At 45.0% G+C, this 27,246-nt stretch overlaps 3 protein-coding genes across 8 annotated transcripts; 1 reads left to right on the top strand and 2 right to left on the bottom strand.

Annotated features, from left to right (window-relative positions):
• Positions 1–2,454: 2,454 nt before the first annotated feature.
• On the bottom strand, positions 2,455–6,302 carry msrb1b (methionine sulfoxide reductase B1b). Its single transcript, XM_049014904.1, has 4 exons — positions 6,124–6,302; positions 5,002–5,144; positions 3,528–3,642; positions 2,455–3,413 (listed from the first exon to the last, which is right to left on the bottom strand). The coding sequence occupies exons 1-4, from the start codon at positions 6,176–6,178 to the stop codon at positions 3,394–3,396; spliced, it is 333 nt and encodes a 110-aa protein (XP_048870861.1). The 5' UTR covers positions 6,179–6,302; the 3' UTR covers positions 2,455–3,393.
• Positions 6,303–7,603: 1,301 nt separating this feature from the next.
• Positions 7,604–9,176, bottom strand: neurl2 (neuralized E3 ubiquitin protein ligase 2). Its single transcript, XM_049014867.1, has 2 exons — positions 8,174–9,176; positions 7,604–7,942 (listed from the first exon to the last, which is right to left on the bottom strand). Exons 1-2 carry the CDS (start codon positions 8,898–8,900, stop codon positions 7,827–7,829), a joined length of 843 nt encoding a protein of 280 aa, XP_048870824.1. The 5' UTR covers positions 8,901–9,176; the 3' UTR covers positions 7,604–7,826.
• Positions 9,177–9,659: 483 nt separating this feature from the next.
• Positions 9,660–27,010, top strand: tex2l (testis expressed 2, like). 6 transcript variants are annotated; one of them, XM_049014808.1, is made up of 14 exons: positions 9,660–9,968; positions 10,455–10,921; positions 16,166–16,238; positions 17,230–18,528; positions 19,789–19,989; positions 20,193–20,481; positions 20,604–20,845; positions 21,037–21,186; positions 21,333–21,432; positions 21,893–22,025; positions 24,301–24,438; positions 24,560–24,772; positions 25,874–25,994; positions 26,273–27,010. In XM_049014808.1, the coding sequence occupies exons 4-14, from the start codon at positions 17,260–17,262 to the stop codon at positions 26,435–26,437; spliced, it is 3,021 nt and encodes a 1,006-aa protein (XP_048870765.1). In that variant the 5' UTR covers positions 9,660–9,968; positions 10,455–10,921; positions 16,166–16,238; positions 17,230–17,259; the 3' UTR covers positions 26,438–27,010. The 6 variants fall into 6 exon arrangements, with proteins under 6 accessions (XP_048870765.1, XP_048870767.1, XP_048870769.1 ...); XM_049014810.1 differs by lacking the exon at positions 10,455–10,921 and having other exon boundaries at positions 9,660–9,901; XM_049014812.1 differs by lacking the exon at positions 10,455–10,921 and having other exon boundaries at positions 21,049–21,186.
• The last annotated feature ends 236 nt before the right edge of the window (positions 27,011–27,246 follow it).

The raw sequence follows: 27,246 nt of genomic DNA, 5'->3' as shown, positions 1-27,246 counted from the left end.
CTGTGGGGGGAAACCGGAGTACCTGGAGGAAACCCCACGACGACATGGGGAGAACATGCAAACTCTTATAGCCAGTTATATTCAATTTAAGGCACCCTTTTAGGGCTTTTTTGAGCAAAAATTTTTGCATGTTTCTTTTAACCAGACAAGAAACCATTTCAATTGCATGTCTATTCATTAACATTAAATGAATGTACAGATGTGTCAGGATGAAATTCCGATGAGAGAAAAACCACGGAAGCCTCGAGAATGTGTGTTCCCTGTAAACATGCCTTATTTGTGCATTAACAAGAGAGCTGCCATTGAAATGAAAGGAACGGGTGCTGTGAATGAGACCCAGAAACACAGGATCCGCATGGACCAGCCCCACTGTCAGGTCCGGATAACACTGGTGAGCATCTCAGTCTGGCGGCGGCACAGATGTGGATGAGGGTCCTTAATCCCGACTGGCAGTGACGGGCGTCCGTTTCCAGTTTGCTCCGAGGCGACCCTCGTTTCTGCGGCCGCGTGCCAAACCTTGGGAATGACCTCCAGCTGAATTCGCAGAACCAGTCCCAGCCGGAACATCTGCAGGGTGAGGCCGCCTAGAGGAGCCTGGTGCAGGACAGGAGGCGAACGGGAAACAGCTGGCATGGCACCCCGTATCTACCCCCCCCCTCCGCCCATCCCCACCCCAGCCCATTAACTCAGGAGTCCAATTAGCACGAGACACACAGGCATCCCACCAGCCGTCGAGGTGACGGATAACCAAAGCTTTCAGGCAGCACAGAAGCCCAATCAGGTCATCCCCACTGACTGACTTTCATTTCCTTACTGGAGATGTACATGCAGGACATGCTGAGCTTCCAGAAGAGCTCGACTGGCACGAAGGACCCAACAAACGTATGACACTGTTAATACATTAGAAATTGTGCATCTTAAACAAGCTGCTTGGATTAACATCAATAACTTTATGAGAAATTCCAAAATAACCTTAAATATTCAAGTGAAACTATAAAAAGCTATCAAATCAAACAGCTGCATCCAGAATAATGTACATACAAGCACCCCTTCATAAGGGTTAGGGGTAAAAGTTCCCTGCAAACATGAAAATTTTCGAATACAGGCGCTACTCTACTTACGAACTTTCAGACATACGAAACAAGAGGACTGTAAGTCCAAATTGTGTTCACTGGGCTCCCGTTTCCTGTCCGCAACATCAATTTTTTTTTTCTGCGGGTAGTACGACTTCTGGCCGCTACTCCCGCCGCGCAGCAGCGCAGTGTGCGTACTCAAAGCATCCTAGTTCTTAGTACTTGTGTATACCCTCAAATAATATTGAATAATGACTTACAAGCATTTCAAGTTACAAAAAGCTGTTCGGAACGTATCTCATTCGTAAGTAGAGGAGCGTCTATACTTTTTTTTTTTTTTTAAAAACAGCTTAAAATATTAAAGATATTTTACGTACTGCACCAAAAAGTATTAAATAACACTAACTTTCACATACGATTTTCAAATAGTTTTCGGCATCGTTCAAATATTTTTGGCTAATGCAACAACTGCGAGTTTCTGACAACTTTTAGCGAGTTCCGGAAACTTTCCCATTTAACTGTCCACGACCGCCTCATGAATAACCGAAACTGTGAATGTCAAATGTGGAGGAGCGACTATAACCAGTTACATAAAACACATCAGTGACAAAGCACTATTGAAAATCCCTGAGCTAAAACATTGGATTTCGTTTGATCAGTAAGATAAATTGCAGAACTCTGATCAAAAACGTCTAGGGCATGAACATTGATCAATTACAAATTACATCTTCAACCTCCATGACTTTATCTAAGAATATCCAGAAGGTTGTACTTTCAAAGCCCAACCTCACCTCATCTGCAGCTTGCATCAAGCTACCCTCCAAAACCATTTATTCAGTAAAGGGTCAGATTTAGCCTTGTACATACCCCCCAAAGCATAGGTCTAAAGGCAGGGGGAGACTCTGAATGGAATTGAAGTCCGTCACAAGTAGCAACGATGGAGAAATAAGATGAAAATATATCACCACCTAGTGTTTACAATGTTGAACTGCCGTTTAACAGTTAAGACTTTCACATTTCCAAGGAAGAATGCAGAGGTGTCTCTCCTCTTCAAGCACAACCCAGTAACACGGGAAGCCTGTGAGGTCATGCTGGCCTCAGTCTGCAGGCGGCCAGACCAGAAATCTGCAGGATGGTGTGCTTGCAAATTTGGACATTTCCATTTCGGCACTGAAGGCCACGGCTAGACAATGATTTACGGCGGACTGAAGCTATAAAACCACAGCAGATGGAGATTTATCTAGATGCAGAGACAGTCATTAGCAGCAGACAAATTTGTTCAGTCACTGTAACTGCTTCCAGACAGCTGGCAAGCACAGCACAGAACATTTGGTTCATTATTTATTGCATTTAATTGAAAATAAACAGGACATCTAATTGGTCTGTTTTAGACACCGTCAGGTTTATTATTTTCCGTAATCAGAGGTAGTTCAGACAACTTACCGTAGTTCTCAAATGAAATTGCTAGCTACCTGTTAACTGTTTTCTCTCCATATTATTAAATGATATTTAATGACACGGCAACTACTGGAATTATTCTGTTTCACACCAAAACATTAGAAGATGAAACATCACAAGTGGCATTTTAAAAGATACAAGTAAACTAATTAGTAATCCATTTTTTTATATAAATGTTTAAAATGTGAATCTAAAATGTGAAATCATTTAATTGGACATAAGCATGATACATTTGTTTATAATGTTACAAAATCTGGTTGCGTTTATGTAATTTTTCTATTGCTTCGTAAAATTAAACTTACTAGAACAAAGAATGTCTGAGGCATGGCAATAATTAACAATGCAGATGGGGTAAATCAGCATGTTTCCAGTGAAGTCAGTTTCGAATGCCATTTTAAAGCATGCAGTCAAAAGCTGATGAAAATATCCAAAGGGGTACAGAGAGATTTAACTGCTCATACTGCATAGGTCTAGTAGGTCTATGCATGAGAATCACAAACCTGGGAAAGACTTCCTATCATTCTTAGGGGTAACATTTCAGTAACTTGTTAACCAGAGAATAACCATTTTACAAAGGAGTTCCCAGATAGCTATAAGGCACCATACATTTCAATTGAATAATTAAATGTTTTCCTCTAGCCACATTCTTTTAAATTTTTTTTAGCATTATTGGTGAAATTCCACAACATGTTGCATCTGAAAGTGATGCGACAGCGGGGTGTCAGTGCTCATTCCTCAGCGTGGCCTGGTACGGATCTGTGCACTGGGTGAGACTTTCTCCATTGCACGTCATGAGCGGTCCACACCTGAGAGTGGTGCGAATAAACACCTTCCCAAGATGCATTTATCAAATCAACTCGCTTTATTGTTGGTCAACCTTATCTGGATTGGAGAAAAAAAAAAACACACCCTGGTAAGAAGGCTGGGGGACATTGTCTTTGTCATAATGCAATTCAAAATGCCAGGCAACTGAAACTTCATGCGCACTGACCACACCTTTAGGGACAAACTTCAGCGAGCTGCTGAATATTCAGAAGCGAGACTGCCCTTCTTTCGGACCATCATTTATGAATTCATGACCCAGTCCACTGCCACACTTCCCACAGACTACCTGAAACATCCAAAGGTTGCAAAAAAAAAAGCATTCCTTCTTAACTTCCATTACTTCTTTGGGGTTAGGGCAGGGTATTGACATGGATTTCTCAAAATCGATTCAAATCCGTTTCACAAGGTTCCGAATCTATTCCATGTCCGATTCAATTCAACTCAATATCGATTTGATTAGACATAATTCAGTAACAATAACAATTTCGCTTCACTAGGAAAGAGATTCTTAGGGAACTATTGACGTAAATTGCACAAGCAACCCTCTAACCTGATATATTATTAAAAATATTAATATGTGGATTAAGAATTGCCCCCAAAGCAACTGCATTAATAAAAAAAAATTATTAACATGACCAATAGGTTTTGGATTGGAGGTTCCTGCAGAGGTCTCATCTGGATATCATCTCGTTAAATGGTTTTTGGGGATTTGGAGTATTTCCACAGTGTTTCATCTCCCTTTTTGTCCAGCTCTACAGTGTCTTCATATTTCTATAATCCGAAATCCAGACATCTGCTTTCGGGGGAGCAGCCCCCTACGTGTTTTTTTCTCTAATGTTTTTCTGCCAGATCTCACTGCGGGAGGCTGGCCGGGCAAGACTAACAGGGTTAAAGGTCAACATATCCAAAGAAAAAGGCCATAAACTGAAAGAGGTATGTGGTACAAAAAAAGTCCTTTTTCGGATTTTATGAATTGATTTCAGATTATGCAAATGAAGATCAATCTGAACCAGAAAATCGATTTTTTTTTTAAACCCAGCCGTACTTGACATCACTATTCCAAAATCAAAGTTCAATAATCTTTTTAGCAATCATTAAACATCTCTACTCAAAAAGCAATTTAGTATCAGAGAATGGTACTGGGGAGGCAAGTGGCCCATGGAGTTAGACCTGCCTGCCTGTCATCTGAAGGTCACTGGTTCAAATAGTCAGCAGAATGCTAACATTTCTGATTGGGCTCTTCCGCAAGGCCCATAACACCGAAAGATGCAGTGTTTCAAACCCGGTCCTCAGCTGGGATGGAGAAAAAATGTGGAATATCTGGCAGAGACCTGGGAGGAAGCAAAAACATGGACAGTCTGGGGGTCCCTGAAGACCGGGATGGGAAACACTGATATAGAGGCAATAATTGGCTGGCCCTGTGCTCTGACTCCACCTTTGTTCTCACCTGAGGTGAGCAAGATGGGATACGTAAAAACTGTATTCCTATGTACCTGTACTTGTATAAACGGCAAGTATCATTTAATTTCTTTTAAGAGAACCGTGGGATTCAAGCAGTACTCTGCACTGTCCGGTGCACACCAGTTTAACTTACAACCAAGCTACATGAATGTGAACCACTGAAAATCACCCATCTGTCCTTCACCTTCAAGGCGGCGGGCCTCTCCACGTGCTTGGCGACACTGTCTGCCCGGACGGTTTCCGTGAAGGCGGGCCAGGGGGAGGAATGCTCGTACTTCGATCGGCTGGAAAACAGGGGGTGGTCACACTTGGAGCACACATAAATACCTGAGAAGAGAAAAGATGTAGAAAATTACCTAAATTAAAATGGACTATGTTCTATGTGTGATCCAGTATTTTTCATTTTGGCTTCAGGCCATAATATCACTTCAACTTTTAAGATGAGAACTGTAAGCAACCAGTTCCTGCAGCTGGTAATGGGGATTGCTCTTCAGATGACTACGGAGGAGCTAAAAATACGTGGAAAAGCGCAACATGAAAGGCTGGCAACTTCCATTATATAACCAACACCATACAATATGTACATCATGGTTACCAAATCACCAATCATTTCCAGAAAGGAATTTTTATCCAACTATGTAACTGCTAACATTAAAGGGCTTTTCTTCAGTACTAATAAAGCCACCTTTTAAATCCAATAACACACATGTTGTGTCGCGACACGTACATTTCATCAGCAAAATCCAAAAATTCGAATAAACAGAGATTTATTTAGGACATGCAAATTGCTCTAAAGAAATGTGACCCTTTCTCTGCATAAATTTTAGAATTTTTCCGGGTGAAACCGAGGATTTTTCAACTAATATGCCTAAAAAGATCGTAGAATTTGAATTCACTGGTTTTTCTCGACAGCTGACCTGGTATTCATTACTCTTTGGCAGCTCTACTGGTACGGTTGCCATTATTCAGCCAACTAGCGTGTAATGGATCGCACATGTATTTGTAATCACCGGAGCAAAACCACGATTATTAAATGATTACATAATAATGTCACGCATCGTGGGCGCGGGCCACCTGCACGCGAGATGTCAGACCGCTTACTCGCAGCCAGTTTAATAACCAGCTGAGACACCTGACGCTAACGCATAAAAACTGTGATTATTTTAGTCATTATGTTAGACAGTAACCTAATATAACTGTAGTATACGATAACATTTCATTTTAATTTAAATATGTCCACAGATGATGACATTATGAGTTAATACTATTTGCTAGTTACTTCAACTTGACTAGAAAACAAACTTACCAGGTTTGAAGTGGTCTTTATAGAACTCTTCCCCAAAAAACGAGCAGAAGGACATTTTGAAGTGGCTAAAGACTAAACCGTCGAATAGCGAACATATGACTAAACAAAAATCCTGAACAAACTCGGCTTCAGCAACCAAGCGGATACCAGGTTGAACGGGATGTCACGTGACATGCAAAATAATCACGTGACTCCCAGGTGCATCTTTTCTTTTTTTGCCACGAGATGGCGATGTTCCTATAATGTTTATTCTGATTTTCAGCATCTCGGCTGCAGTTATTTCACACAATATATTTCTTTACCGTAATTTAAAATTATGAATTGTATTGTTCTCCAATTATAACTGTAGTGTACTCAAAGTTATTTCATGCATTTCGGTTTGGCCACCAGGTTGCACTATGGTAAGATAAGCCGGCAGAGGCAGTGTGATGCTCTGGGCAAAGTTCTGCTGTGAAACCTTGGGTCCTGGCATTCATGTGGATGTTACTTTAACATATATCACCTACCTAAATATTGCTGCAGACCAAGCTCACCTTTTCATGGCGTACTGCAAATATTTTTCAGGAATGATTTGAGAAACATGACAAAGAGTTCAAGGTGTTGACTTGGCTTCCAAGTTCTCAGTCTGATCAAGTACCTGTGGGATGTGCTGGAATAACAAGTCCAATCCATGGATGCCCCACCTCACAACTTAGGGCACTTGAAGCATTTGCTGCTAATGTCTTGGCACCAGATACCAAAGGACACCGTCAGATGTCTTGTGGAGTCCACACCTCGACAGGTCAGAGCTGTTCTGGCTGCATGAGGGAGACCTACACAATATTAGGCAGGTGGTTTTAATGTTATAGCTAACCTATGTATTGATAAATGAGGCCTCCTTAGCAGGGTAAAAACAGAATTACAGAAGCAATACATTTAAAATTTCAATTATGAGTTTTTGCAAAGAAATCTTCGCATCTTTGCCCATTTATAACTACGAAGCTGAACCTCTGATCAGAGAGGAAGCAAGATTAAACACAGAAAAGAACAAAAGGAAAAACAGATCAAAGGAAAGAAAACAGCAGCATTAAATAGGTGTTTAATATGTTCTATCATGTACCTAATTGTGATGATGTTCTTTGTGACTAGATGCAAAGCTTTTCTCCCTGTTTCTGATCCGTTTAATGTGTGCTTGGCACGCTCATTCACCACTGAATTATTCTCACATATGGGTCTTGCCTTTTGGGGAGTGATTCAAAGGAACATAATTGTTCTACCATTGCGTCACTTTGATTTTAATGGTGGTAGGCAGCTTCATTTCCTCTCAGAGCACTAGTCTCAGCCCTGCTGCTTTTGGTAGCTAGAACTATTCTTCATTCCTTAAGTCATAACTGATAAAAACAGACCTTCAAGAAATAAAGATATATTAGCAGGACAGCAGGTGGAACAGTGACCATCAATCGCAACATTGGACAGAGACACTGGGCAGTTGTTTGGCTTAACAAAGACAGAGTTTTATTACTAAACAAAAAGGTATCAGTCAGGGACAACAGTCAAACCAAACGAAAATCCTGAGCTCATATTTCATATTCTGTACTAGTCTCCCTGATAGCCCTATTTAACAAGGATTCCACATAATTATAGTTGAGTCCATACTGTTCTAATGCATGGGACCCACCACAGATGAAATGTGGTTGCACTGGGATTCCCTTCTGCCACATGAGTCATTCATACTTGCAATAATGTTTAAGCAGAGCAGGAAGCTCCAACCAATCCAGGGCCATTCTGTGTACAATGTGCTTCTGTATCGTCTTGCGACACAGTGTCTGCAGAGAAGAAACTATGAGAGGAGAAAGAAGAGGAAAACATTAATACACTGGATTTTAAATGAAATATCTGCACGCTAACCATCTGTTTATCATTATCTGAAAATCAAACACATTTATCCAAAGATTAACAAATTCTGGAGTATAAATGCAATGGCTCTCCAAGGACTTAAATCAGCAAATCTTCAGCTGTAAGCTTAACTACCACATTAGCTGTTGCTATTATTACCAGATGGTGAACTTACAGCCGTATTCCACCTGGACAATCCGGACAGACTTGGTGGCGGCAAATACATCCACTACAGCATAGAGCGGTTGGCGGGTGGAAATGGCTTTGGCGCAGGCTCCCATGTCCTCGCCATTGATGACTATGTGCATGTCGGCTACTCCCTCCCTTCTGGGCACATATACGACTCCAATACGGCTGCGCCTGGCTGTAGGGGGCAGCATGTTGGTTTTGTAAAGCTCATCCAGAATGTGGCTGAAACGTCCAGGGAGGCTGCGACCTACCAGCTGGTCCCGGGGAAGGTAGACGTCTTGAATGCGAAGGTGTGAATGAGTGAAGAATGTCTTTGGTTTTGAGTCTGGCTCCCCTCCTTCTTCTGGCCTCACGTTGACTCCTGCCTCTACTCCATTCTCTGCTTCATCGACAACTTTGTTGTGGTTCCTGGTAATGGCGAAGATCCAGCTGTTGCCCAGGTCCACAAGGTCAGGCAGGGAATATTCCGGTACGACCTGGAGGCTCCGGGGGTCGTGAGCCGTGAGTCCGATTCTTAGGTGGCCGCACCAACCCAACTCTTTGTCTTCAATCTCAACCAAGAAGATCTCCCCAGGAGCCAAAGGGTTCTTGCTGAAGCAGACGCCATTAGCGAAGCTCTCCACACGTGTGGCTCGTGTTCCTGATGAGTCCAGTCTGACATTTCTCCCATGAACAGTATGGAATTCCATGTACTGACCAGCGGCGGACGCCATTCGAAACTATCATGAACAACAACAATCTCAGACTCACTCACTGGTCAGTCAGATAGCGTGCACAAGAAACCGAGAATACATTGTATTAATAGATTAGCAGAATATAGCCATTCTACACAATCACCTGTTAAAGCTTTGATGTTACACTCCTCAGATTAACTATTTAACTACTTTTGATATTTCAAATTATGCTGCCAAACAAGCCGGTGAATTTACTGCAACTCTAACTACAGCACTCACTTCACTCAAGAAGTTTCTAGGGTGTCTCTGTAACTATTTTTTGACCGGCTGCATTTGTCGCTGGCTATTTTGGACAGATAGCAAGTTACGCAGGGGTGGGCAGTGACAGTGGTCAGAGGTGGGAGGAGCTGCACACACCAAAAAGAGGAACTAAGTACCCCAGTCACCCCCCATAAAACCCAGCTCATTCTACATTGTAATTACTGTATATAGATACTGGATCCTGTTGTGCATGTGTTAATTGAGACCTTAATCAGCTATACCAATACAGTAATGCAGTAAGTTTTCAAAATGTAAAAGAAATATCAGTTTGGCGCATTTAATAAATATCTTGTTACGTATTGGAGGGATTAATATAGGGTATTTACTTAGAATAGGGTATCCCTACTATAGACAGGGTGAGGGGGAGTCCCGTCATTAATATTGTAAAGGGGATGGACTTCCAGGGCTCTGAAGTGCTGACATTTCCTCTTTGCATGGGGGGGCATGCACTGCATAGGGAGGATAAATTCAGAATCAGCAAAATGGTGCTGGATGAGAGTAAGAGGAGTGACACCGACATACACAAAGTGCTTAGCATTACCCTAAAGCAAAGAGCCTTTTATGACATGGATACCTTTCCATTACGCAATACGTAGACAGGTTGACACAGGCATGTGGAGAGGAACATATGAACTCATCGTCGTCATTTATATAACTCTGGAAGAGAGAGAAGTTACTGCAGAAGACATCGCCTCGAGCAACATTTTGTTATTTTGGAGGTAACATTTTACATGCATCATGAACTCTCCTGCATTTTTAAGTGATGTTCGTCGTTATTCGCTCTGGGTAAGGTTTTCTTCTCTTCTCTCCTCCCCTGTCTCCCGGCCGGTCTACCCCCTACTGTGATGTTGTATATGTAAGGTCGGGCGATGGCCTGTTTTTCGCTGGTACTTGTGACTAGTGACATGGTATATTGCAACAGCAATAAAGGGTTTGAATCAAATCAAATCAAATCAAATCAATCAAAAAAGCGAAAGACGTTTCTTATCTGTCGTTTTTCTAGTATGCATGCTCAAATCCTTTTAATCAAAATGAGATTTGCCAAAAAAGAAGCTCTTTATGTAACCTGGGATAAGACAATGAAAAGAATTTCAGTGTCCACCCACTCGATCCTTTTTGTGCCTGTATTGCCGTGCGCTTTGCTGGGGGGTATTTAATCTGGATTACAGTGCCCCTGAATTTATTAATCAGACTGGTGAAGTCGAAATCGTTAGTCGACCGAATGTCAATGGACAGACTAATGTTACTACAGCTTCGTTTCATTTTATTCAGAGTACAAAACGCAAGATTTCCATCGTCGAAAGGCTTCAATAATTTTAATTCTTAGGTATGTGCTTCTGTGAACAAAATGAACACATACTGCAGGAAAAAATAGCATATTAAACTGCTGGGTTAAAATGAGATGATCTGCGTTGGCATGGCATCGCTTTCACATTCTTATTATTTTGCAAAACATGTCAAATTAATAGATATTGCGAAAGTTAAAAGTTAACGTGCAGTTCTTCTGCGCCGACTTGGTGAGCGGTGGTGCTGTGTATTCCGTGCCGAGCAGCGATAATAACAGTCGGATGGTCACAGTAGAAGCGGATTTTGGAATTTTAAACTCCACCGTGTACCAACAAAAACTATATACCGAAAAACAATATAAACTCGATATAGAAAACTAAGACGTTGAAACAGAAGAGATTCAAGTCAAAGTGAAGGGCGGCGCAGGATAAACGGAATATCCCTTAAATAAGGTGAGTTCCAGGAACTTCTGTCGACGGTATGTGGTACTAAACCATGTGTAAATGGATTAGATGTTAAGCAATTGTTTTGCGCATATGGATGTCTTTTGTGAGATGTACGTCAAATGTTTGCAGCGAATTTAACCAGTTGTCATTTATCACAGGTACAATACACATTTTTTCATTGCATCAGTATGAAGAATATCAAGCATTTTAAAAATCTGTTTTTCTATTTAATTAAAGTTATATATCAGTATTCGTTATTCAGGTATGCTGTGCATGGAATACTATAACTCAGACAGACCTTTTGTTCTGGATTTACCCTGAATAAACAAAATACTTTATTGTTATATTCTACACTAGATTTTTTTTGTTTGTTTTTCCTCAAGTTTCCTCAGAAGTTTTTAAAAGTGCCAAAATGTTAAAACAAAATTACATTTATACCGAATCCTAAGCATACAAATCACTGGTACACTCCAGTCGTTAAGTACATCTCCGTTCCCTGAGACTCAGGGGAGTGTATAAACATCCCCCAAGAAAATGTCCCTTTGGGCCCCCTACTGGAGTCGCTCAGTCAATTATGCCGAGCAGCTGGGATTTTGGGGCGCCTACCAAGCCCTGGGTCCCCTAAATTTGTCATGGTATCCATGCCCCTCTGTCGCACCTATTAAGACATGGATAACAATGAAATGGCAAATACTTTTTGTAAAACTTTGTTGCTGAGCGACATAGGAAATGATGAACGAGGGCACAGGGCCGGGGTACGCCCTGCACGGGATGCCAGTCCATCATGAGGCACAGGGCCGGGGTACGCCCTGCCCGAGATGCCGGTCTATCATGAGGCACAGGGCTGGGGTACGCCCTGCACAGGATGCCAGTCCATCATGAGGCACAGGGCCGGGATACGCCCTGCATGGGATGCCAGTCCATCATGGGGCGCAGGGCCGGGGTACGCCCTGCACAGGATGCCAGTCCATCATGAGGCACAGGGCCGGGATACGCCCTGCATGGGATGCCAGTCCATCATGGGGCGCAGGGCCGGGGTACGCCCTGCATGGGATGCCAGTCCATCATGAGGCACAGGGCCGGGGTACGCCCTGCACAGGATGCCAGTCCATCATGAGGCACAGGACTGGGGTATGCCCTGCATGGGATGCCAGTCCACTATGGGGCACAGGGCCGGGGTACGCCCTGCCCGAGATGCCGGTCTATCATGAGGCACAGGGCTGGGGTACGCCCTGCACAGGATGCCAGTCCATCATGGGGCGCAGGGCCGGGGTACGCCCTGCATGGGATGCCAGTCCATCATGAGGCACAGGGCCGGGGTACGCCCTGCATGGGATGCCAGTCCATCATGAGGCACAGGGCTGGGGTACGCCCTGCACAGGATGCCAGTTCATCATGAGGCACAGGGCCGGGGTACGCCCTGCATGGGATGCCAGTCCATCATGAGGCGCAGGGCCGGGGTACGCCCTGCATGGGATGCCAGTCCATCATGAGGCACAGGGCCGGGGTACGCCCTGCACAGGATGCCAGTCCATCATGAGGCACAGGGCCGGGATACGCCCTGCATGGGATGCCAGTCCATCATGGGGCGCAGGGCCGGGGTACGCCCTGCACAGGATGCCAGTCCATCATGAGGCACAGGGCCGGGATACGCCCTGCATGGGATGCCAGTCCATCATGGGGCGCAGGGCCGGGGTACGCCCTGCATGGGATGCCAGTCCATCATGAGGCACAGGGCCGGGGTACGCCCTGCACAGGATGCCAGTCCATCATGAGGCACAGGACTGGGGTATGCCCTGCATGGGATGCCAGTCCACTATGGGGCACAGGGCCGGGGTACGCCCTGCCCGAGATGCCGGTCTATCATGAGGCACAGGGCTGGGGTACGCCCTGCACAGGATGCCAGTCCATCATGGGGCGCAGGGCCGGGGTACGCCCTGCATGGGATGCCAGTCCATCATGAGGCACAGGGCCGGGGTACGCCCTGCATGGGATGCCAGTCCATCATGAGGCACAGGGCTGGGGTACGCCCTGCACAGGATGCCAGTTCATCATGAGGCACAGGGCCGGGGTACGCCCTGCATGGGATGCCAGTCCATCATGAGGCGCAGGGCCGGGGTACGCCCTGCATGGGATGCCAGTCCATCATGAGGCACAGGGCCGGGGTACGCCCTGCACAGGATGCCAGTCCATCATGAGGCACAGGGCCGGGATACGCCCTGCATGGGATGCCAGTCCATCATGGGGCGCAGGGCCGGGGTACGCCCTGCACAGGATGCCAGTCCATCATGAGGCACAGGGCCGGGATACGCCCTGCATGGGATGCCAGTGCATCATGGGGCGCAGGGCCGGGGTACGCCCTGCATGGGATGCCAGTCCATCATGAGGCACAGGGCCGGGGTACGCCCTGCACAGGATGCCAGTCCATCATGAGGCACAGGACTGGGGTATGCCCTGCATGGGATGCCAGTCCACTATGGGGCACAGGGCCGGGGTACGCCCTGCCCGAGATGCCGGTCTATCATGAGGCACAGGGCTGGGGTACGCCCTGCACAGGATGCCAGTCCATCATGGGGCGCAGGGCCGGGGTACGCCCTGCATGGGATGCCAGTCCATCATGAGGCACAGGGCCGGGGTACGCCCTGCATGGGATGCCAGTCCATCATGAGGCACAGGGCTGGGGTACGCCCTGCACAGGATGCCAGTTCATCATGAGGCACAGGGCCGGGGTACGCCCTGCATGGGATGCCAGTCCATCATGAGGCGCAGGGCCGGGGTACGCCCTGCATGGGATGCCAGTCCATCATGAGGCACAGGGCCGGGGTACGCCCTGCACGGGATGCCAGTCCATCATGGGGTGCAGGGCCGGGGTACGCCCTGCACGGGATGCCAGTCCATCATGGATGTTGGCATATCTCTGTTAAATCAGAAGCTCCCCAAAGAAAATGATGCCAAAGAAAGAAAATAACATTTACGCATCATTTGTTCAAAAAACAAAACCAAGGAATGGCCTTTCCCTAGATCTTCCTATTAACAAAATCAAATGCATTTGCTGAATATATATAATCAGTGTTGGGGAGTATGTAAGTGCTCTGTGTCATTACGAAATAAGGAAGCATCAAACATGAGGGGAAAAGGTGAACAACTAGTACTAGGGGTGCTATGGTAACGTGTGTCACCTAACTGTCAGTGACTACGCACCCCTAACCCCCCCCCCTCCCAACTTCCTTCTGGAGTCCAAAGACACCAAGTTGGGTGAATTGCTGTTTCTGTATTGGCCTTAATGTATGATTCTCTGTGTGTCCCGCATTGAGCAATTTTAACATTTTTATTGTCTTATAAATGAGTAGAAATTTTGCACGATTTAACTGCAAAACCTAATTAAACACAATATTACAGATGTTCCTTAGAAATCCACATTTTATAACATGCATATCCGCAGATGTAATGCAGGTTAACAGTGAACCTGGAGACTGTCTCAGGAGGCATGAAACAGGAGAGACCAGGGCTGGACTGGGATTAAAAATCATCCTTGGATTTTCATGTCCCACTGGGAAAATGCCCGCATGCCAGTCCAGACCTGGGGGAAACCCTGGAACAGATGCGTGTTGCAGGTGTGCAGGTGTGAAGTGCTGTTAAAACAGTTATTAAGATTTCACTGGGCAATTCAGATGCTGTAGCATATCTGGGCAGTGAGCAAATGGTGGACTGACTTTAGTCAATTTACTGCTGAGAAAAAATATCTGCTTTCACCCTTTGAGTGCCGCCATTGAACATCCCGCCTCGCTGTGTTGATTCTTACTGCTGTCCGAATCAGCCCACATAGACTCATTATAGGAACTGTCCCCTCAGACAGCTTCAAGTGCGATCAGCTACCATCCATCTGCCTGGATGATAATTTGGCTGGATATTGTGCTGGGCTGATGAGTAAGGTCTGTTGTTTATTTTTAAATAGAGAAAGAAAACCAGTGCTTGGCATGAGTAAATCCATGCATGTACGTAACCCGAAGGCAATATTGGTGGAAAGTTCAGTTTTAATGGATGGTTAAAAATGACAATAAAGACCTTCTTGATACTTGAAACTTGATAGTTTTGTTCAGTGAGATTATTCAACTGATCCTTTAGTGCCAGGCGAAGATAATATTCATCATTTTCAATCTTTGGGGCCAGATTGACTAAGCAGGATAAATTAGCGTGAGGGTACAATGAAAACTAGCACTAATGGTGGTGGCCACATTTGCAGCTGATCTGCTAAAAACGTGCAAATTTAGGGACACAGACACTGTTCGTTTATTTAAATACAGTAGAACCTTGGAACTCGAATGCCTCTTACCTCAACCAACTCGGACATTGAACAGGTCTGAGTAATGTTTTTCGAAACCCAGATAGCAAAGTCCCATTGAAAAATCACTGATTAAACATCAGACAGAAATCATTGAAACAACATTGATCTTTAATATTACTTTAGCATCGATATCGCTCACTGTAAAGGCCATCTATTCAACATTAAAAACCTGACCATGTTCAACGAGGATTCAGCATTGATTCAATTGTATTTTGTACCAACGAATCAAGTATTTTACATTGCAATAATATTCAAGATTCAAGAGTCAAGATTGTTTCCCAACAGATTTAATGTTGAAATTATGTTGATATTATGCAATATCAAGTATGGTATCTGGGCAGCATGGTGGTGCAGTGGTTAGCACTGTCGCCTCGCACCTCTGGGACTCGGGTTCGAGTCTCCGCCTGGGTCACATGTGTGCGGAGTTTGCATGTTCTCCCCGTGTCGTCGTGGGGTTTCCTCCGGGTACTCCGGTTTCCCCCCACAGTCCAAAAACATGCTGAGGCTAATTGGAGTTGCTGAATAAAAACTAATTACTATGAATTTTAAGCATCTGTGTTAATTATAGTTTTTATCCATGAAATATAGTTTTATTATTTTGAGTGTGTTGTTTACCTTATTCTGTTTATAGTTAATATTAAATAGAATTCAATTAGATTTTTTTAGGGAGTCATACTTCTGTCTCACACCAATTTTTATTTATTTGCAATGAATTCTGTTACCTATCCATATACTTTGGTTGCTTATAATGAACCATAGTGATCCTCATTAAGTTCCAATGATCACCTGAGTGGACAGGAGGTGTCTTCAGTGAATCAGAATAAGTAAAGCATTTGCTTGCAGAACAAAGACACATATGCTAATATTCCAGTCCTGATTTGTTATATCTGTGCTTTATTTCCCAGATTGCATTCTCCCCCAGCAGAAACAGGACTGGGTTTGTGTTCCCATAAGATATTTGTGCAAAGAATCAAACAGGTAATTGGCAGTAAAAGCTGTGTAATTATCATGTCATCCCTGTTCAAGAAATATGTTTCATGGCTGCACTGTAAGCCTGGCAATCGCAGTTCTAGTTTTCTAATGGCTGCATAGATCTCCAGAATTTCAGTTCATGTCAGACGGCAAAGCCAGATTGTCAGACTGGTGACATCCATCTCAAATTTAAATCCGATTCCTGTTTAATGTCTTTCGATTATCAGATTCAGCAATTGTGTGGTTGAAAAAACTATTACACTTCAAGACCAAAGATCACAATGGTCTATTTACGCAAACACACACACACATGCACACACACACGCATATGGTTTTTAAAAAGTCAGTAGTGTAGCATTTAAAAAGCAATTTAAAAAAGGGATACTGTTTGTATGCATGTTTAATAAACGACCCATAGTTTCAAATATCTGGGTTCAGCATATTCATGAATCCAGTTTGGTGGAGCCAATAGTGGAGTATTTTGTGAGCGCTGTGCAGCAAACTAACCCACATGCTCACGGCCTACATGGTCGCACAGCTGCACGCTTCTGTGTCTGCATATTCAATCCAAACTCACGTACTATTCCAAAACCCATAAACCCATTTGTTGGCTGCAGTAATGGATTTTCGGGTGAGATTAGGTGCTGCAGTTTGATGTACTGGATTAAAATCTGTACGCTGCCCTACTTTTCAGATAATATCTGGGGTGGGGGGGGGGGGGAAGAGTTTTTTAACAATTTTTATTTATATTTAAAACACACAGCAATCCCTGCCCAGCATTCTAACAGAGAATCCTGCTCAAGCTTGAAAGGCTGGGGGGACAATTAATTGCTGAGATGAAAGCTATTTTCGGTCAGTCACAGTTGGAGTAACATCCCTTTGAATTCCTAAGCTGTGACAGGAAATGTAAGGCACCAAGAGAGCCTAGGGGAAGCACCTGATAATGGCTGCAATGGGTCTGAAACTAACTATTTGTCTTCTTTTGTTTACTCTAAAGTGTTTGGAGACTGCAATGCAAAAATAGGAGATGGAGGATAACACGGGGTATGGAGCAGGATCCGGGTCGCCCTGCGATTCCCCAAGCAGACTCCGGCAGAGTATCACATCGCAGGACCGGCAGCAGGGCATTTTGATCCAGCTCACCAGCACGGAGGGGGAGTGGGACAGTCCAAATGATGGCTGCCTCCTATTCCCGCTGGAGCGAGATGACGAGGGGTCTTTGATCGCCGTGTCTATGGAGATACCCCATCCCAATGTCGCACATTCATCGGACAGCCAAGTCCTTCACTGCCCCAGTTTACACGTCCCCTTGTCCCCCTCTTCCCCCGGCTCCCTAGGGGATTTCTGCCTTCCAGCCCCCAACTTCCTCAACCCAAACTCGACCCCAGGCCACAGCGCCAAGCCATTTGCGAACCTCGTCAAGTCCCTGTCCACAGAGGTTGATTCCAAGGAGGCCTCCCTCAAGACCAAGCCCTTTCTCAATCTGGTCAAGTCCATCTCCACAGAGATCAGCCTCAGCCAGCCAGAAGTCTCCCAGTCCAGGTCGGACTCCAAGCTGAACATACACCTCTGGAGGCAGTTTACCCAGCCGAAGGGGCGCAATGGGGACTCCAGGACAGCTCCGCCATCACCCAGCAGCCTCTCTCCCTCGGAGCCCAAGGGCGGCTTCTTTAAAGTGGAGCTGGAGGATACCCGACGCAAGTTCTCAGAAGCCATGCAGGAGCAATTTAGCATGATCAGCAAAATCATGGGCGATGAGAACTCCAGCAGCCCTAAGTGTCAGAGGCCAGTTAGACCATGTGACTCCTCAAGGGGGGTTAGAGAAGGCAACACATTTGGGGATCCCTTTGCTGCAGAGGCTCAGGCCAGGAGCGCAAGGACAATGGATGCTGATATACTGTCCAAGAGAACTCGACCAAAGCCGTGTCTTTCTTCAGAGAAAGTGAGCACCAAGAGCAGGAGATCTGAAATGTGCACCAATGACGATGCCAATCAGAGCAAAGACCCATCCCAAGGGCTGCTGGGACAGCTGATGTCCGCCCAGTATTCCGCACCTGTGCCAGAGAAATGGCTATTTGCCCTGGCTGTGCTGGCTTACGGCTATTTTACCCTGCCACTGCCCTCTTATCTTTCAGGACTGTCACTTGGTATAGCTTGTGGCTTCCTACTGGGACTTCTCCTCATTCTCCTGTTGGTTCCCCAGCACCCTGTTCAACCTCATAAAAATTTGTCTGTGGATGAAAACATTCCACCTGAGATCTTTGTTCTAGGACATAATGGCCCATTGGCTCAGAAGGTGAGTCCACTATGAGTTACTCTTGATACTGCAATAACTCCTTCGCAAGTGTGATTCCTGCTGCCAGGTTTCCTCCTCACTTCAAAGACACGCATTTAGGCTGATTGGCGTCTATAAATTGCATGCAGGTTAGGATTGTATGAGTGGTTCCTTTGTCGTGGTTCCTCGTTCTCGAAGGGCAGTCTGAACTGGAAAGGTTCTCTGCATTTCTGCGTTTCATCAAGGCACACATTTGAATGGTACAATTTGCATTGCATCTCTCTGCAAATCGGGCGATGCTGTCATTTGAGACCACCGATGGCCGCCTTCCCTGCACTACATTGGTGTCAGGAACTGCAGCTGGGGCTGAAATCCTTTCAGAATGCTCCACAACATCCAAAATTCTGGTCTTCATGGTGCATGCAATGCAATTACCGTCTTCCTTTCCTAATATAGCGGCCATTACAGCAGAAAAGCACTTTGTAAACAATGCCAGATGTAATATCAGTGCTGTTTGCGCCCTGTGGGATTTGCCGGTGGCCACAATCCCACTGCTTTCTCCAGTAGGGCTGCTTCAGCTGAACGTCTTCATGCTATGACGAAGGGATGAGCAGCAGATTCTGGATAATGGAGCCGCTTTTTCCGAAATGTGCAACGTGACTGTGTCTGTCCAGTCCTCCCTCTCTATCTGTAAAGCTCTACCAGAGCTGTAGAGGCAGTCATCTGTCTTCACTCACAATCCCCCGAGCGACAGCCTGTCATTGTCAAAACATTCCACTGCCACAACACGAATCACAGCTTGTGCATTTCTGTTGTTTACACTTCCACAGTTTAGTTATATTCACTTTATATAAAGGAAGACAACAAGAGACTGAGTTAGATAGTTGAGTAACCACTGTTGAGGCAGTACAATCAGGGTGATTTGCTTTAGTGATCTTAGAACTGTAAAAATGAGCAGTACTGTCTTTTCATTGTATGCTTAAATCATGTTTCTCACCCACAATAGAGGCACTTGTGAAGGAAACGGATACTAACCTATTCCCACATGGGTGATATTATTTTGGGAAAAGTAGCTATTTGTTTTGGTGATAAAGGAAGTAGATCACAATCAATTATCCTCCCATCTTCTTGAATTACAAGCCCCAGTCCCATCGTAATGGTTTGTTGAAAATAAAAAAAAGTGTAAAGCAATTCTGAAAGACTTCTTGTTGTGTGAGGTCACCATGAAAAGTTGCTGCATGGTATGTGCTGTAGGCCAGCGGTAACCTTTCTGTGTCACAGGGCTGGATGAATCAGGCCCACGCGTACGACCCGGAGACCCACAGCCCGTCCCTCAGCCACTGCGTGTATGCCACCCTGGAGGGCTCATGGCTGCGACTGGCCTACCCCAGCAACAATATCCCCCGCTGGGCAGCCTTCAGTGAGCAGCCTTTTGAAGGCGACTTTGTCAGCTCATGCCGCTACCAGCTGGCCAATAGCAAGGTGCCCACTGTCATCTTATATATCATAGTCAACTCCGTTTTTGGGTAATAACTAAATAGACTATAATTCTGTAGTGGAAAAAAAGTAACTTTAAAATACAAGTAAAATTCATGAAACCCAATAAGAGATGCTTTTTAAAGCTCCCCCCAGCATACAATGGCGAGGAAAACACACACATGCTCATCGTCCCATTTTTGCTGCAGGTCTTCCTCTTGCCTTCGCTTCTGGCGCGCAAGAGACTGTGGAACATGAAGTACCCCATCTGCATTGTGCTGGCTGAGGGAAAGGAAGGAGCAGAGGAGGAATCCACAGAGGAGGCCTTTGAAGGAGAGCCAAGAGCAGGCAGGCAGGCAGCTCCTTCACTGCCCGCTCAGCCGACTACTCTCTTCCTCTTTGGGAGGACAGGAAGGGAGAAGGAGGAATGGTTTCAGAACTTCCTGCGTGCTTCCATGATGAAAAGCCACAGTGGATCTGGATCCCAGTCTAGTAATGGTGAGCATTTCTGGTTGGCAAAGCTAATAATTTGATGCTCAGTTTTCCATAAAATTCTTCATAGTATTCCCAACAATTTTGTTACTGTGTGTCTGTAATCACAAGGTGCCCCTCTTACCCAGGTGTGTCCCCACCTTGTGGCTCGAGTGAATCAGCTTTGGTGCAGTGCACTGATGGCTCCAGTAGAGGGAGCACTGACGACATTCCCTCCCAGCTACACATGAGGGACCTGGCTGTCAGCATGAAAGAAAAGATCCTATTGGACTACAGCAATTACATGACACACTTCATTGTACCAGCAAATGCAAGCACTCTGCCCAGCCCCTGCCCCAGTAATGAAGACAGTCCTACTGAGAAGAAGAAGGTAAGAAGAGCAGGAGCAGTTTAGCATTTCTCTTTTTTGGCTAATTAAGGTCCCTTTAAAACAATTCATACTTTAAGCACTCCAAATATACAATTTCTTCAAAGACAAAACTATAAGTAATACATCCCATAGAGGAAATCCCATAACTAAGGGTGACAGGACAGTTCTTGTGCTATTTTTTTCCTCTAAAGTTTATCTCTCAGCATATGGAGAGTCATTCCGAAGCACAAATTGCCTGGATCAATGCTCTTATTGGGAGAATCTTCTGGGACTTCCTGTGTGAAAAGTACTGGGCAGATCTGGTGGCCCGGAAGATTCAGAAGAAGCTAAGCAAGATCAGGGTGAGTCTGAGAAGTGCGTTGTAGTAAAAATGTATCTGTTGACAGTATTTAAGCAGAATTGACTCTGACTAAGTTTAGTCTTACATTGGTAGTCTGACATCAGTTCCATGGGTAATGCAGGGAATTTATGTGCCTGTCTGTTGCAGCTGCCGTACTTCATGAACGAGCTCACGCTCACAGAACTGGACCTGGGCACCTGCATGCCTCAGGTGACAAACATCACGAGACCCTCCCTGGACCAGCGAGGTGAGACAGAAGAGGACCAGGCAGGGAATCACAGGATCGAAGAGACTGAAAGAACAACACTGATTGTGACAGAAGTTACATAGCTAAATAATTTTTTGAGCAGCTATTACTCTCTAATAATCCCCCTCCCCGACTTATCAGTAAGGAGGAGGGTCTTTTACGGCGTTGTTGGAACAGTCTCCGATTTGTTTACAAAGATAAGTGTGATGGAACAAGCCTGCTGAAGACTGGCCTTTAGATCAGTGCTTCCCAAATTGGTCCTCAGGGACCCACAGCCGGTCCATGTTTTTGCTACCTCCAAGCTCCCTGCAAGAAAGTCCACATTTTTGCTTCCTCCCAACTCCCTACCAGGAGTGCAATGGAATGTGTATTTAGAACAATGCACTGCCTGTGTGTCACTGAGGACTGGACTGGGAAACATTGCTTTAGATAAATTTTGACAGCTCTGCTATCCTCATAGGCTTGTGGCTGGAGCTGGATCTGGTCTACACTGGATCCTTGCAGATGACCCTGGAGACCAAAATGATCCTGTCCCGGCTGGGCAAGGACGGGGGCCTGGAGGCCGACAGTGCACCGGAGCCCGGAGGCTTGACGTATGCCATCTCATCCCACCCAAACCCAGCCCCAATCAGCCAATGAGCTGCTCAGAGTGTAGTTTGAGTAGAGGAAGTGCTGGCCTATAGGGTCACGCTGTTGTCATTGTTGCCGTACCCATCACTTCACAAGCCATTCTGTCCTCACACTTTCTTTTTTCATTTACTCACTAAGCTGACCACAATGGGTTATAAACAACTTTTACTTTTGGGATCATATAATGCTGTATTCTCAGAAAACACTTTTTGTGATATGGGCTTTTGAGATTACATCTCATCATATCATAAACTATTAGTTCTGCACTAGCTGAATTTTGTTTTTATGCATCACACACTATTCTTGTTCTGCTTTCTACTGGAAATGCAATTTCAAGATCATGCACAGTACCAATCAAAACATAGGACACATTTGTTCTTCAACAAGATAACGGCCCTAAGCACACAAGGTATATAGCAAGTATTATCTTGTGAACAAAGAAAGAGTTGGAGTGCTGCGACAGATGAATTGGCCCCCACAATCCACTGGCCTAAACCACATAGAGCTGGATTGCGATGAGTTGCATCAAAGCTTAAGAGCGAGGCAGCCAACTTGTGCGCAGAACTTCAGGACTGTTGGAGAAGCATTCCAGGTAGCAAAATCTGGAAGGCGCTTGTAAGAATTTCTAGAGTCTGCAATGCTGTCATCATAACGAAAGGGGGCTATTTTGAAGAGTTTGAAATGTTGAACACTTCTATTGGATGTTGCCATATTTGGTATGTGTTACTTCACTGCCTCGAGGCATTTTACCATAAGATAAATAACAGCTAAAATAGAAGAAAATGCATTAAAAGTAGATGAAAGGAGAGTGTCCACACATTTGACTGATATTGTATTTATTTGTACAAAACATTGTTGCATATAATGTTTAAATTGTGCAATATACACTCAGTGACAAAACAAGTTAAGCACCCAGAAGTAATGGTCCAATTTGGATGTAATTTGGCAGACGTGCAGACCAGCACTGGGTATGTAAATGATTTGATTTGCATGGAGCTGGCAGGTCTAGTCACCAGATACAGAGGATGCCTTGCAGACGCATAAGACAGCATTACCCGCACTTGATGGAGTTTGATAGGGGGGCATTGTGAGTTTGCACGAGGCTGGGTGGTCGAATCGTGCAGGTGCCCGGCATGTGGGGCATGCAGATGTTGCAGTCACCCAATGTTGGAACCAATGGGCATGTGAGGTTCTGGTCGCAAAGACATTCCACACGAAAGGACAATCACCGTATTGTGTCATCATGGTGTGGGAAGCCGTAGGGTATGACATCATGGTGTGGGAGCCATAGGGTATGACATCATGGTGTGGGGAGCCGTAGGGTATGACATCATGGTGTGGGGAGCCATAGGGTATGACATCATGGTGTGGGGAACCATAGGGTATGACATCATGGTGTGGGGAACCATAGGGTATGACATCATGGTGTGGGGAACCATAGGGTATGACATCATGGTGTGGGAGCCATAGGGTATGACATCATGGTGTGGGGAGCCGTAGGGTATGACATCATGGTGTAGGAGCCATAGGGTATGACATCATGGTGTGGGGAGCCATAGGGTATGACATGGTGTGGGGAACCATAGGGTATGACATCATGGTGTGGGGAACCATAGGGCATGACTTCAGGTCATCTCTGGTAGTGATTCGGGGGACCCTAACAGCACAGTACTACGTCAGTGACATCCTGCGTCCGCATGTCTTACCCTTCCTGAGTCAGCACCCTGTTACAGTCTTTCACCAAGACAATGCCCGTCTACACAGCACGTGTGTCTGTGGGCTGCCTGCGTCATGTTGAGGTCCTCCCGCGTCCAGCCAGGTCCCCTGATATTTTCTCAATCGGGTGGGACTACTGTGTGGGATCAGCTCAGTCATCAACTCAGTGCCAATCTTCAGGATCTCGAGGGCCAGTTACAACAGCTGTGGGCCGACTTCCTGCAGGAGAGGATGCAACGGCTGTACGGCTCCCTTCCACACCGTATCGCCGTACGTATCCAGGCCCGGGTGGGTGCCAACCCCTACTGACATGGGACCAGCAGTGTGCCCATACTCTGTTGTCCATTTGATCTGATATTTGATCTGATATCTGATATCTTTCTGACAAGTCACATGACCTTCCACCACTCCATCTGGGTGCTTAACTTTTTTGTCACTGAGTGTATAATAAATGTTAAGAATTTTTTGCGACACAGTATGACGCTGTGTTTGATGGTAATGTTCCTGGACTTGTTTGTGCAGCACGAGGTCCAGGCTCTGTGTCTTAGCTGACAGTGATGAGGAGTCATCAAGTGCGGGTTCCTCTGACGAAGAGGAAGTCCCGCCCTCTGACCTCCAGGGATATCAGGGCGATAGAGGCACACCGCCTGGGTCTGAAGGGTAAAAAAATATCAAAAATGCTTGTTTCATTTAAAACTAACTGTGCTTGACTGATCATGTTTTCCTGTGTACCCCAAAGAAGTAGTTAATGAAGGCATGTGTTTCTCTCCTTCTCCATCAGCAGCCATGGGGGAGGTCGCAAAAGCCGGAAGATACTTTGGTTTGTTGACAAAATCACCAAGTCCAAGTATTTTCAGAAGGCCACTGAAAATGAGTACATCAAGAAGATGATGGAGGAAGTGTCCAGTACTCCTCTACTGCTAACTGTGGAGGTGCAGGAGCTGTCTGGGACCCTTGCAATCAATATTCCACCTCCCCCCACGGACAGAATATGGTATGGCCTTTTAGTTATTTAACCTTTGTCATATGTTAGCTTTCTGTTCTTATCTCTTATGTTAAACAGGTCAGTGCCGAACCCTGTCTTAAATCAGCCATAACATTTTTCAATAAAAAATAATGGCAAAATAAGCCTCAAGAGAATTATATAAATAAACTGAATTGGTCTTATCTTGCCTTGCATGTCTGAGCATGCCTTGCCAAGTGAAAATTTTTTTTTTAGTTTAAACAGAGGTTCCTGATGCAGTACACACGTTTATGTGTTGCTTTTAGGCATTTTAAACATAAAAACGGGTCGGTACCGACCCGAACACCATAGGAAGGTTAAAAAAAATCACTGTGATAAAATTGATGTCTCCGCTTTGTAATTATAACCATCACTGGGTGGACAATTTTTCTACTCTCCGAATGGTTGCGATCCAAATAACCTACAATACTGCAGATGTTGTTTTGCATGAAAAGTACAAGCCTTTCCACTGCACATAATAATCCCCTGTAGTTTCACCAGTTACCCATGTAAAACATTCATCTTTGTAGAACACGGACATTGTCTGTTCAGAAGAATTTCAATTTATTTGCGTATTTGAAAGGCAGCATTTACTTCCCTTCGACCATCTTCAGTCAGTGTGGGGACAGTGAGTCTGGAGCCTATCTCAAGAAGAACATAACACTATGTTCATTTCACTGAACCTGCCTTGGGATTGCTGCATGTACTTAATGTACAAACCCTTTCGAATGCTGGTCCTGCTCTATTTGTGTGAATATTCTCTCTGTGTTCAAGTTTCCTCTAGTACTTCAATTCCCTGCCACAGCCCAAAGATATGTGATTGAGCCAATTAGCATCCCTGAATTGCCAATAAGGTGTATACATGTCATATGATTGACTGGCTTCCTGTCAAGGGTGGACCTGTGGTTTGTGCCCTATCCTGTTCGGGATAGGCTCCAGGCCCTTCCTGTAAACTGATCTAGGACAAATTGTTGGAAGACGGATGGATGGAAAAGGCGTGTGGCAGGTTATTCAGTTAATTGCAGTACTGATGTAATACAGGCTAGATACACATATGAAAGCGTAAGTTTGACCCCGTTGCCGCGTGTGTAGGTACAGCTTCTGCACTCCACCCAGACTGGACCTTCGCGTCAGGCCGAAACTGGGCGAGCGGGAAGTGACGCTCACCCACGTCACCGACTGGATTGAGAAGAAGCTAGTGGAGGAGTTCCAGGTACTGTCAAGTGAGCAAACCAGCAGCACAAATCTGTCCCATAATCCACCTAACACCATGATATGTACTCATTCTGAATCACACTAATATATACTTCCATTAAAACAACACTTTTGTATATAGTGTTCACAAATGAGGGTAGAGTAACTTTGAGGTGGATTATTGATCCCTATTTATGGATAGATTTGGTGTAATATTTACTATTCCAGAGGCAGCTACACTCCTCCACACTCCTCACCCTGCCAGCTTACTTACCAGTATATCCTCTTATATTCCAGAAAGTTTTTGTGATGCCAAACATGGACGATATTTACTTGCCACTGATGAATTCTGCCCCGACCAGTCCTCCAAAGAATGAGCAGACCCCAGCCCAACCATCTTGCGGGGCCTCTATGGAATTATGGGACAAGTCTTGTCAGGAGAGTCCTCCTGAGGGAGAGTAGCACCCCCCTGTGGTGACATGTATAAAACACATCTCTGTGACAGAGCTGTGCCACGCAGCATGAGACAGTAAAACAGAGTCCAGCACTCCTGAGCATCAAATTAAGGAGAACATCATCGCAGTTTATATGGTTTGTGGAACATTGATACATTTTTATTAAGAGCCTCATCTTTTTGCAATCCAACCCATTTTATAAGTTAAAGTGATGCCTATTTCATATTTAAACTTTACCCACTAGCTCATCCACATCCCCTTTTGGGAAATGTTTCTATTCTGCTTAATCCTACCCCACCCTCAGAATTCTCAGCCCTGGTTATGGCTCAGAGCCTACAGGCATTGCAGGATTTGCTGCTGCACTGCAGCGAGAAAATTAGGAATATTTCACAGTAGCCATTAGCTTTGGGAAAGTCAATTATTCCTGAAAAATGTATTTCACGCTACTTTTATACAAAACTTTGAAATTTGTCAGACGGTTTAATAGTGAGAAGACAAGAGAATTTTTAATTGCCAAGAGAACAGTGTACTGTCCGTTTGTGTACAGCTGAATAAAACTCTATGAGAATGAAGCACAAAACCCAGACCCAGGGACTGATTCTGTATTACAGGCTTAACAAATTTGCAAAAAAGGTCACAAAATGTTTGTTTTCGTTATATTACTTCATTCCAATGTCAAGATGTTAAACCACAACCAGAAGGCCCAATTTTTATTTTTTTTTGAAACTTCAACTATCTATACCAAGAGTGTCAACCTGCAGTCCTGGGGGGCCGGAGCCCTGTGTAGCTTAGATCTTTCCCTGTTCCCCTACAAAT

The sequence above is a fragment of the Brienomyrus brachyistius genome, chromosome 5 (genome assembly GCF_023856365.1).
Source record: "Brienomyrus brachyistius isolate T26 chromosome 5, BBRACH_0.4, whole genome shotgun sequence".
Classification (NCBI taxonomy): Eukaryota; Metazoa; Chordata; class Actinopteri; order Osteoglossiformes; family Mormyridae; genus Brienomyrus; species Brienomyrus brachyistius.
This window is presented reverse-complemented; position numbering and strand designations above follow the sequence as displayed.